The sequence below is a fragment of the Telmatherina bonti genome (genome assembly GCF_933228915.1).
Source record: "Telmatherina bonti genome assembly, chromosome: 12".
In the NCBI taxonomy this organism is placed as follows: Eukaryota; Metazoa; Chordata; class Actinopteri; order Atheriniformes; family Telmatherinidae; genus Telmatherina; species Telmatherina bonti.
Window position 1 is genome coordinate 2,526,590 of NC_136610.1, and position 12,324 is coordinate 2,538,913.

The following is a 12,324-nucleotide window of genomic DNA, read 5'->3' on the forward strand; positions in this document are numbered from 1 at the left end:
CATAGACATATATGATTCATACATAGACATGTCTATGGTGTGATTGGCTGGAGCGGTGGGACGCAGTGTTATTGGCTGGAGCAGCGCCCCCTGCCGTGTCGGAGGCCAATGAGCAGACACGGACTACCTAGGTCGGTTGACTGGGTCGTGGATTTTTTTTTCTGCCAGATGGCTGAAACGTGGACGTCCAGGACCAAGATCAAGTAAAAGCCAGGTCACATGCTTTCATTTTTATCAAAGCTGGATTATTTCTGTACATTGTAAATCATTTTTACTGTTAGAAGATCTAAAAATTAATGTATGGTACAAAACAGTAGAAGAAAAAAAATATGCATTCCAATTTAACATAAATTCTCTAATGTTACCGTCCCGCTCCCAGTGAAACCCGTCCAGTGCGTTGCTGTTGGTACCACTGGCTGAGAGATGTGAGAAATGTGGTTTCACAGCGTTTCATTCAGAATTTACACAATGTTGCAGTGGGGAAAGGGGGCCCTGGAACACTCTGTGCCCAGGGGCCTGTGCACTTTTATTCCGGCCCTGAGGAATACTTTCATCCAGCCTCTGTGAGCTCCGATAGGATCATACAAGTAAAGTGAAAAACCAGACAATGCTTTGGTTTCTTTTATTAACTTTGCTGCCTGCGACTCCTGAAATCCTGCCTGACTAAATCATGAAAGCGATCCTCTACCTGCCATGTGATGACACAGGAGAAAACAGACACAACCAAACTTGCTTAGGAATAATTGCACCACATTGATCTATTTCACAACAGTTCACAGCAGATTTTCACATGATTCTGGTTGACAAACAAGCATCAGTTCATTTCAACACATTTGTTTCACTGACAACAAATTTCTTCTCACGTTTGGTTAAAAGATGTTGCAGCTTTACAGAGCAGTGACAAACAAACGCTGTGACACACGTCAACAGAAAAACAGCCTTGTTGCTTTGTTCGGGTGTTTACAGTAGAAGCTTCCGTTTTGTCCTCAGGCAGCAGCGATGGAGGCGTCGTCCGGCTGTCGACCCTGCGGCTGGAAGCACAGAGACGTTCAGCTTCAGGAACATTCATCAGACAGATCAGGTCCCCGCCGCTTTACCTTCACAAAGATCCGCTGCGGCAGGAAGCGGCGAAGCTCCGGCGTGCAGGAGGACGGGCGGCGCGGCAGGCTGATGTTCAGCTGGGGCAGCGCCTGGTAGCCCGCCGTCAGCGGGTAGAAGTTGTAGAGCATCTGCTGCTGCGTACCGGGGAGGATACGGAGACGCACCTGCACACGCACACGCACACACACACACACACACTGTCAATGTACCTCACACACACACACACACACACACACACACACACACACACACACACACAGTCGCTGCACCACACACACGTCACTGCACCTCACACGCACACACACACACACTGTCAATGTACCTCACACACACACACAGTCGCTGCACCACACACACGTCACTGCACCTCACACGCACACACACACACACTGTCAATGTACCTCACACACACACACACACACACACACACACACACTGTCAATGTACCTCACACACACACACACACACACACAGTCGCTGCACCACACACACGTCACTGCACCTCACACGCACACACACACACACACACACACACACCGTCTGTCGCTGTGTGTGTCTTCACCCAGAGGAACCCTCCTGATCTGAACAAGCCCCTCCCATCTTCCTCCAGGCGTCCATCAGTCACCAAAGCTAGATGTCTTTGGACGAGGGTAGTTACACCATTCCTGTGGTTTTTCTATCTGAACAGATTTGTCCACATTTCATGTCTCCTAATGAAATATGAATCTCCTTTCAGTGCGCTAGTTGCTTCTCTGTCACCGGGACAGTTGTCTGTGGGCGGAGTCACTTCTGCCTTCAGAGAGTTTTTCTTGTTTTCAGTTCATTAATCGATTGGATTTCTACATTTATTTACACTAAATCCATAGTTTTACTGAACTGTCTAAATATTCTTCATTTTTATTTCTGGTTATAGTTTTGCTTTTTTATTTTGATATAAATCTGGCCATTCCTTTCTTAATCCTTTCTAGATTTATGTCTTTTGGGCTCCAATCACCACCGGCTGCTTCTCGAGTTCTCCACCCCTTCACCCTGCAGAACCATCGCTGCTGCACTCGGCCTGCAGGTGAACGCCAGCCTCATCTTCAGCTTGTGAGGAATAACGGAGCCGTACGAAACCATGCCGCTTTACCTGTTTGAGTCCAGAGAACATGAAGGCGTCCGACGGCTCGACCGCCATCTCCACCTCCTGCACCAGCGCCGTTCTGTTCTCGATGTGGTAACGGACCGGAAGAGAAGCTCTGACGCGGCCGAACGACGGTAAGTCTGACGGAGAGGAGGACATGACATGAGGACGGCCACAGCGCCACCAGGAAGCGTGGCTGGCGGCGCGTACAGACCTGCGTAGATGTAGAGCGGGACCGACTCCAGGATGACATGAGGGAGGGTGACTGTGGTCTGGATGAGAGGACGGTCTGGACTGGAAGACTTCCTGTTGAACAGAAGACCTTTAGAAGCATCTTCCTCCTCCCTCCTCTTCCTCTGAAAGTGTTCCTGCTCGTACCTCTTCCATGATATCAGGTAGTGTCCTGTCGCCACGGTGTTACTGCAGGTCGCTGGCGGCGGACATCGGAGACAGAAACACTCGCTGGCACACTCGCCGGTCTGCAGCACGACTGAACACACAGCAGACGTCAGGCTCCTCCAGCGATGCAGAACTGGTGTGAGGCTGCTCTTACCTTCCTGGAGCTGGGACTGCAGCTGGGCCGTGTTGCTGCTGACGGTGAGCAGCTGCAAGGAGGACGAGGTCAGGAGGAGAGGCCACGGCGACGAGGACACGATGTCCGTCATCAGCAGGAAGGGGATGTCCACGGCGACCTGATCCAACGGCTCAAACTGAACACAGAGCGCCACACATGATGATCAGAGCGTCGGCGCTGAAGTGAGCCTCGAACTTCATCATGTTGGGAAACGTGTTACAGCACTTTCACTTTTCATCTTTATTATTAAAGAACAGCAGCACTTCGCTGAGTCAGGGTCGCCAGCGTGTCGCCAGGCAGGAACACCTGTGACGGGCCCGTCACCTGGACGGGTCCATCGTCCATCACCTGGACGGGTCTGTCACCTGGACGGGTCCATCGTCCATCACCTGGACGGGTCTGTCACCTGGACGAGTCCGTCACCTGGACGGGTCCATCGTCCATCACCTGGACGAGTCCGTCACCTGGACGAGTCCATCGTCCATCACCTGGACGAGTCCGTCACCTGGACGAGTCCATCGTCCATCACCTGGACGAGTCCGTCACCTGGACGAGTCCATCGTCCATCACCTGGACGGGTCTGTCACCTGGACGAGTCCGTCACCTGGACGAGTCCATCGTCCATCACCTGGACGAGTCCGTCACCTGGACGAGTCCATCGTCCATCACCTGGACGAGTCCGTCACCTGGACGAGTCCATCGTCCATCACCTGGTCGGGTCCGTCACCTGGACGGGTCTGTCACCTGGACGAGTCCATCGTCCGTCACCTGGACGGGTCCATCGTCCATCACCTGGACGGGTCGGTCACCTGGACGAGTCCATCGTCCGTCACCTGGACGGGTCGGTCACCTGGACGAGTCCATCGTCCGTCACCTGGACGGGTCCATCGTCCGTCACCTGGACGGGTCGGTCACCTGGACGAGTCCATCGTCCGTCACCTGGACGGGTCCATCGTCCGTCACCTGGACGGGTCGGTCACCTGGACGAGTCCATCGTCCGTCACCTGGACGGGTCCGTCACCTGGACGAGTCCATCGTCCATCACCTGGACGGGTCCGTCACCTGGACGAGTTCATCGTCCATCACCTGGACGAGTCCGTCACCTGGACGAGTTCATCATCCATCACCTGGACGAGTCCGTCACCTGGACGAGTCCATCGTCCATCACCTGGACGGGTCCATCGTCCATCACCTGGACGGGTCCGTCACCTGGACGGGTCCATCGTCCATCACCTGGACGGGTCTGTCACCTGGACGAGTCCGTCACCTGGACGAGTCCATCGTCCATCACCTGGACGGGTCCGTCACCTGGACGAGTCCATCGTCCGTCACCTGGACGAGTCCGTCACCTGGACGAGTTCATCGTCCATCACCTGGACGAGTCCGTCACCTGGACGAGTTCATCGTCCATCACCTGGACGAGTCCGTCACCTGGACGAGTCCATCGTCCATCACCTGGACGGGTCCATCGTCCATCACCTGGACGGGTCCGTCACCTGGACGAGTTCATCGTCCATCACCTGGACGAGTCCGTCACCTGGACGAGTTCATCGTCCATCACCTGGACGAGTCCGTCACCTGGACGAGTCCATCGTCCATCACCTGGACGGGTCCATCGTCCATCACCTGGACGGGTCCGTCACCTGGACGGGTCCATCGTCCATCACCTGGACGGGTCGGTCACCTGGACGAGTCCATTGTCCGTCACCTGGACGGGTCCATCGTCCGTCACCTGGACGGGTCCATCGTCCGTCACCTGGACGGGTCGGTCACCTGGACGAGTCCATCGTCCGTCACCTGGACGGGTCCATCGTCCGTCACCTGGACGAGTCCGTCACCTGGACGGGTCCGTCACCTGGACGAGTCCGTCACCTGGACGGGTCCGTCACCTGGACGAGTCCGTCACCTGGACGGGTCCGTCACCTGGATGGGTCCATCGTCCCTCACCTGGACGGGTCCATCGTCCCTCACCTGGACGGGTCCATCGTCCCTCACCTGGACGAGTCCGTCACCTGGACGGGTCCATCGTCCCTCACCTGGACGGGTCCATCGTCCCTCACCTGGACGGGTCGGTCACCTGGACGAGTCCGTCACCTGGACGGGTCCGTCACCTGGACGAGTCCGTCACCTGGACGGGTCCATCGTCCCTCACCTGGACGAGTCCATCACCTGGACGGGTCCCTCACCTGGAGGAGTCCATCGTCCATCACCTGGACGGTTCAGTCACCTGGACGGGTCCGTCACCTGGACGAGTCCATCGTCCATCACCTGGACGGGTCAGTCACCTGGACGGGTCCGTTACCTGGACGGGTCCGTCACCTGGACGGGTCCATCGTCCATCACCTGGACGGGTCAGTCACTTGGACGGGTCGGTCACCTGGATGGGTCCGTCACCTGGACGGGTCCCTCACCTGGACGAGTCCGTCACCTGGACTGGTCCGTCACCTGGACGGGTCCGTCACCTGGACGAGTCCGTCACCTGGACTGGTCCGTCACCTGGACGGGTCCCTCACCTGGACGAGTCCGTCACCTGGACTGGTCCGTCACCTGGACGGGTCCATCACCTGGACAGGTCCATCACAGAGACCAACAACCGAACCCTAAACCACCCCTCACACTGCTACGGACCATTTCCAGTCACCACTTAAGCCAACGTCGTGTCTCTGGACGGTGGGAGGAAGCCGGAGAGAACCACACATCCACATGCAAACTCCGTTTCTACTTTTATTTCATTCTTTTTTCTTTATTCTATTTAATAAACGTTGATTAGACGGCGCAACCCGTTTCCAGACCAGCGTGGATCTATGGACCGCCGTGACCTGGGTCAGCAAGGCGACGAGCCGCTGCTCAGAAAACACCACAGAAAACTCTGACTAACCTTCGTGGACACAAATCTGACGGACACCTCGAATGGGACGACCGTCTCTATGGTTACAGTCTCGTCCTGGAAGACAGAAGAAAAAGACGTGAAATCAGAAGGAAGAGAAGAGGAAGCACAGTCCTCCGTGACCTTACCTTGTGACATTTACAGGTGATCTGGCGTGCGTCCACCGCCGTGTCGATGCTGTAGGCCACATGGAACAAGAAGACCCTCGGCCCAGTGGAAACACACCTCACATACACACATTTCTCCAGCTACGACCCAAAACACAGGAATCATCACCTTCTGCTGCAGCTGGAAACAGCCGTGGAAGCAGTGCATCACCTACCGTTTCTCCAGGCTGCAGGTCTCCCAGAGGAACGTCAGGGAGCAGGGCGGGGGTGGAGTCATCACAAACCTCGCAGCCATCAAATGTCACGTGGGTGGTCTGGCCGAGGTTGGCATCCTGGCCTGCACAAACACCAGAGTCCCTTCATAAACACGCCTCTACCTGCACCAAGAGCACCACGTACGATGCCCGAGATCCTCATCAGTAATCCTGATCTGAAAGAAGACAAGGCTGCTGCTACGGCAACAGGACCTGAGCGCCTTCGTTGTAACATCCGGGGACGTGAAGTAAGCCTCTCTGGCCTCCCACCCTGCTGGTTTCACCCAGTATGAGGAGTCCAGTTGCAGCAGCCGCCTCCTCTCTGCAGGATGGAGCCTTTCACTCCCACACATCCTCCAGCATGTCGACTCTTTCTGCTTTTATTGTTATTACTCTGCTTTATGTGTGAACATGCACTGCTAAAAGACTAAAGGGAACACCTAAACAACACGATGTAACTCCAAGTCAACCAGACTTCTGTGAAATGGAACTGTCCACTTAGGAAGCAACACTGATTGACAATCAGTTCCACCTGCTGTTGTGCAAATGGATGAGGGTGGTATGAGGGCCCGACGTCCACAGGTGGGGGTTGTGCTTCCAGCCCAACACCGTGCAGGACGTTTGGCGTTTGCCAGAGAACACCAGGATTGGTAAATTCTCCACTGGCGCCCTGAGCTCTTCACAGATGGAAGCAGGTTCACACTGAGCACATGTGCCAGACGTGACAGAGTCTGGAGATGCCGTGGAGAACGTTCTGCTGCCTGCAACATCCTCCAGCAGGACCGGTTTGGCAGTGGGTCAGTAATAGTGTGGGGGGGCATTTCTTTGGAGGGCAGCACAGCCCTCCATGTGCTCGCCAGATGTAGCCTGACTGCCATTAGGTACCGAGATGAGATCCTCAGACCCCTTGTGGGACCATATGCTGGTGCGGTTGGCCCTGGGTTCCTCCTAATGCAAGACAATGCTAGACCTCATGTGGCTGGAGTGTGTCAGCAGTTCCTGCAACATGAAGGCATTGATGTTCTGGACCGGCCCGCCCGTTCCCCAGACCTGGATCCAGCTGAGCACATCTGGGACATCATGTCTCGCTCCATCCACCAACGCCAAGTTGCACCACAGACTGTCCAGGAGTTGGCGGATGCTTTAGTCCAGGTCTGGGAGGAGATCCCTCAGGAGAACATCCACCGCCTCATCAGGAGCATGCCCAGGCGTTGTAGGGAGGTCATACAGGCACGCGGAGGCCACACACACTACTGAGCCTCATTCTGACTTGTTTAAAGGACATTACATCAAAGTTGGATCAGCCTGTAGTGTGTTTTTCCACTTTCATTTGGAGTAGAACTCCAAATCCAGACCTCCATGGGTCGATATGTTTGGTTTTCATTGATAATTTTTGTGTGATTTTGTTGTCAGCACATTCAACTATGGAGAGAACAAAGTATTTAATAAAATATTTCCTTCATTCAGATCTACAACGTGGTACTTTAGCGTTCCCTGTAGTTTTGCAGCGGTGTAACTCATGACTGCAGGTTATTGATTCTGACGTTTTATGTGAGTGTTTTCACTGAGCGGCTCCAGTCTAGCGGTGAGACAACTTTAACTCTTCTGGTCTGGATGAGCATACCTGGTTTGAGGCCTGCTGTCAGCTTGACGTCTTTGGCCACGCCCTCCTCCTGCGATTGGACGGTGAGGCTGATGCAGTACGTCTCGTTGGTGAGAGCAGGAGGCTGGTGGCTCAGCTGAACGGAGATCTTTGGGACTCTGGAGATGATCCTGGTCAGACAGAAGACGACGTCAGTGTTGGAGGAGGAAATGTGAAACGGAGGCAGAGTTGGTCTGAAACCTACATGGTGCTGTGCTGCACGGTCACACCATCCCAGTCAACCTCCTGACAGGCATCCATGCAGCGCCCCCATCGCCGTGACAACCTGCTGGCTTGCACAGCTTCATGGTGGGAGGCGGCATCTCCTCCGGCTCCTCTCCAGCTCAGAAACACACAGCGACCAGCGTCGCTGCCCAGCATCACCTCGATACCCGTCATCTACATCCACAGAGACATACTGGCAACGCGTACATATCATAGCACCCACGCGTTGTCAGCAGACGTTAGGCCAAGGCGCTGACGTGGTGCTTGCACGGGGTGAAATATTGACTAAAGACGCTCATGCAAGCAGGATGGAGGTAAACATGCTAGCAGCACCGCAAACAGCATATTCATAACATAGACATCATATATACATAGATGCCTCATTGTGTGCTGAAGAGTTAACCAGCGTCGCCGCCATATTGGAGGGGTAGCCGCCATATTGGATGGGTCGCCGCCATATTGGATGGGTAGCCGCCGTATTGGATGGGTCGCCGCCGTATGGGATGGGTCGCCGCCGTATGGGATGGGTCGCCACCGTTTGGGATGGGTCGCCGCCGTATGGGATGGGTCGCCACCGTTTGGGATGGGTCGCCGCCGTATGGGATGGGTCGCCACCGTATTGGATGGGTCGCCGCCGTATGGGATGGGTCGCCGCCATATGGGATGGGTCGCCACCGTTTGGGATGGGTCGCCGCCGTATGGGATGGGTCGCCACCGTTTGGGATGGGTCGCCGCCGTATGGGATGGGTCGCCACCGTATTGGATGGGTCGCCGCCGTATGGGATGGGTCGCCGCCATATTGGATGGGTCGCCACCGTTTGGGATGGGCCGCCACCGTTTGGGATGGGTCGCCGCCGTATGGGATGGGTCGCCACCATATTGGATGGGTCGCCACCGTATTGGATGGGTCTCCGCCGTATTGGATGGGTCGCCACCGTATGGGATGGGTCGCCACCGTATGGGATGGGTCGCCGCCGTATGGGATGGGTCGCCGCCATATTGGATGGGTCGCCGCCATATTGGATGGGTCGGCACCGTATGGGATGGGTCGCCACCATATTGGATGGGTCTCTGCTTTCGAGTCTTGCTGCAGATCAACGTAGTTTCCCTACATAACTTCTGTGGAACAACACGTATATATTACACACAAACAAAACACTTTTCTACATAACTGGTTTATAAATAATGTTAAAACATTGAATAATCTACGAAATGATAAATTTACTCCTATGAGGTGTTTATGGAAAAATATGATATTGATGCTTCACAAAGAGTTTTACATGGCAGCATAATTACCTCCACCAAGGAGGTTATGTTTTTACCGGCTTTTTCAGGACTTGTTGGAAACGTGAAAAGGAAGAACTGATTTAATTTTGGTGGTGATCGGATCACCGTTTGGATCCAGGAACTTTTCAAAGGCCTTGGCGCAGGTTTGCGCTCTCTGAGTGTTTTTCTGGGTAACTTCTGAATTGCACAGTTTTGATACAAAACTTTATTTTCAGACTTTGTGAAACTATCTCTATACTGATAAATGAATAAATGTAAATAAACGAGTCAACCGTAGTCAAGAGAAAGCAGCAACTATTCCTGTATTTTGTTCAGCATACGGTTTGAATAACCGGCGAAATATTGAAAGCAGATCGTGTGGAATTACATTTCACAAGGTTGAATAATAAGTTATTAGATCAGATTAAAAAAGATAAAGCCAAATGTATCAATAAACAATCAAACATGTTAGTATCAAATTCATTTATACATTTATTTATACTGTTGCTACCTTATGTCTGTTAAATAGCATATAAAGATATTTTAGCACATAGTTTAAAATGTTTTACAGTGATCTGCATCATAACAATATCTCTGCCCTTTGTAACAAACCAAACTGGGAGAAAAATCAGGTAAAAATCAGTTAAATTATTGTTGCGGTTGGGCCTACACCTTGCAGATAAATGTATTGGAGGCGCATGGAGACCCATCCAAGATGGCGGCGCGATGAGACGTCAGCTCGGAGAGGCAGCGTGATGCGATGCGGCGTCTATCTTTATGTGATGTCTATGGTTCATAACGCTTCCTTCCCGCTACACAGTGACAAACTTTCCTGCCGAAAAGTTACTAACGGATCAGTAATACAGCGTTTTCACCAGTTCAGAGTTGTGTGCTGCCCCTTAGTGGCGGCCTCCAGTACTGAAGGTTTAGGTTGCAGTGCTTGCACTGTTAGCAGCGAATAAAAACACAGACGCAGCAGAACGTTGCCGTGTATGGCGGCGTACAGAGGAAAGATTAACCACAGCCTCCCTCTGCATGGCTGTCTTACCTCGATCTTCTTCCCCACATCTTCAGTTTTTGCCACAAAGCTGAAGTGGTAGGATCTGGTTTGTCCTGGTACCAGGCTCATCATGTCCTGACCTGGAGGCTCCACCACACACCACTGGTTGTACTCCTAAACACAGAAACACATCTTCACACAGCTGCTGCTGTTCACCATCCACAGAGTTTATGTCATGATTATGAGAGTGAGTGTGTGGTTCCTGCTCTTCAGCTCAGTGACGGCGCCCATCTGATGGAGAAATGAGACCAGTTTTCTTTAATATCTCAGCCAAAATACCAGTATGTAAGTATACTACTTATCTGTCCGCTAACCAATACGGATATCCCAGGGCTAAAGAACTTCCACCCCGCTGACATTTCCAGTCTCTCGTCTGACATCAGGTAGTTTCAGGTGGCGAGCCTGCTGTGTGACACTGGCTACGGGTACATGATGCTTTTTCATTCAGAAATATTCTGAATTAACGAATTCTCCGACAAGTTTACATGGAAATTATCATTCTGATCGGAGGTCTACATGAAACATGTCCGTTCCTTAATTCTACTGCAGAGCGAAGGATGGAAGGGTTCTGATTGGACAGAAGGCGGACGTGACATACTGACACCTACCAGAAATAAATTTCACTTCATGCTTCCCGTCTCTTCGGTCGTAACAACTAAACTAGATAAAAAACCAGTTTCACCGATATTTTCATTTGAATTTTGAAGCTCCATCTTGGCACGGGCTTCACTTCGTTCAGCAGCGGAGAAGAGATAGACAAAGATAGCCGGGACGTCGCCGTCACCGAGACGTCGTCCCCACCGGCGGGATGTCGACGCCGCCGCCGCCGGGACGTTGTTGCTGAAGGGAACAGGATGAGGACCCATCATCAGTGTAAACTAGCTGGTTACCCGTAGATTACCTGGTTACTGAGGCTGACGGCCAGCTTGCTGAAGGGAACAGGATGAGGACAGTCTGCTCGGAGGAACACTTGCAGCTGAATGGGCTGGTCTACATGGAAACTGGGAGACTGGAATCTGGCCTTGCACTGGACTGGTGTCAGGAGGGGAAACCACAACATGTAATGAATATCATGATGACGGTAAACAGGCAGAAAGATTCAGCGTAATGTGAGCAGCTGCTCGGCGTGTGAACGTATGTTCCCTCACTGAAAGGGATGTAGTCCTGTACTTCTATGGTCAGCTCATTGGATCCAGCCAGGGCCATCCGATCGGTCCACAGAGACCTGGCAGCCCCCTCAGAGGATGGATCACAGTCAGGCTCGGAGTCAGGCACCTGGTTCTGAGAACACCATCACACATCATTCCTGCAGAGCTGGCTGGAGGATCTGATGCTGGAAGCGGTGAAGAGCTGAGCTGCTACTCACCGTCAGGACTCTGAAGAGATTCTTCTCAATCCTGGACTTTTGTTCCTCCTTCAGGGTCGAAGCTGGAAGAAAGTATCTGCTGTGATTAAGCTGTGTGTTGTCATGGTCCTGGTGCACTGGTGTGTAACCATTGTTACCTCTGCCCAGCATCTCCATGCAGTAGATGATGTAGTCCTTCACGCTGGCCATCAGGTAGGCACAGCGCAGAGCCGTGGTCAGGATGGCCGTCAGGAGACCCCACCATCGCTCTGTGCGGTAGTCGCACATCACGTAGTCTAAAAGTCTGACCAACAAACACACAAAGTCATCTCTGCCTATAAAAGCATGACATTGTTACGCAGACACCCCCCCAACCCCGTCATGTTGGATGCAATGTTTTCAACGGCGTTAGTTTCAAAATGTTAACAAGCAATGGGTTAAATTTCCAGAAACTATGTGCATCAGGAGGCCTGGACCTGTTCCACGTATGAAAACCACCTGCACAGACTAACAGAGCTGTAAAATAATGCATTTAATACTGTGAATGCCCAGAGGGCCCAAGGGACATTCACAGGTTTGAGATCCTATTTTTTAAAATTATTATATATTATTGCGCCTAAGTTTGGCACGCTGCTACTCCTACACCTTTTGTCTCACTTCAACCATTCAAGCATCAAACGCTTCAGCCCATGCGGGACATATGTCCTGTGACGTTTGGTCTTTGTAACATGTAAACTTTT

The 12,324-nt window shown here is 52.6% G+C and overlaps 1 protein-coding gene across 1 annotated transcript in view; it reads right to left on the reverse strand.

Annotated features, from left to right (window-relative positions):
* Nucleotides 1-608: 608 nt before the first annotated feature.
* trappc11 (trafficking protein particle complex subunit 11) overlaps nucleotides 609-12,324 on the reverse strand; it is an 81,037-nt gene continuing 69,321 nt past the window's right edge. Inside the window, exons 15-30 of the mRNA XM_079250241.1 lie at nucleotides 11,743-11,888; nucleotides 11,606-11,667; nucleotides 11,388-11,520; nucleotides 11,141-11,271; nucleotides 10,228-10,353; nucleotides 7,894-8,087; nucleotides 7,671-7,819; nucleotides 6,008-6,129; nucleotides 5,814-5,933; nucleotides 5,677-5,742; nucleotides 2,778-2,934; nucleotides 2,603-2,714; nucleotides 2,439-2,530; nucleotides 2,231-2,364; nucleotides 1,098-1,265; nucleotides 609-1,031 (exon numbers count right to left, since the gene is read on the reverse strand). Coding sequence (XP_079106367.1) covers nucleotides 987-1,031; nucleotides 1,098-1,265; nucleotides 2,231-2,364; nucleotides 2,439-2,530; nucleotides 2,603-2,714; nucleotides 2,778-2,934; nucleotides 5,677-5,742; nucleotides 5,814-5,933; nucleotides 6,008-6,129; nucleotides 7,671-7,819; nucleotides 7,894-8,087; nucleotides 10,228-10,353; nucleotides 11,141-11,271; nucleotides 11,388-11,520; nucleotides 11,606-11,667; nucleotides 11,743-11,888 — 1,957 coding nt within the window. The 3' untranslated portion in view covers nucleotides 609-986. The remainder of the gene's footprint in view (nucleotides 1,032-1,097; nucleotides 1,266-2,230; nucleotides 2,365-2,438; nucleotides 2,531-2,602; nucleotides 2,715-2,777; nucleotides 2,935-5,676; nucleotides 5,743-5,813; nucleotides 5,934-6,007; nucleotides 6,130-7,670; nucleotides 7,820-7,893; nucleotides 8,088-10,227; nucleotides 10,354-11,140; nucleotides 11,272-11,387; nucleotides 11,521-11,605; nucleotides 11,668-11,742; nucleotides 11,889-12,324) is intronic.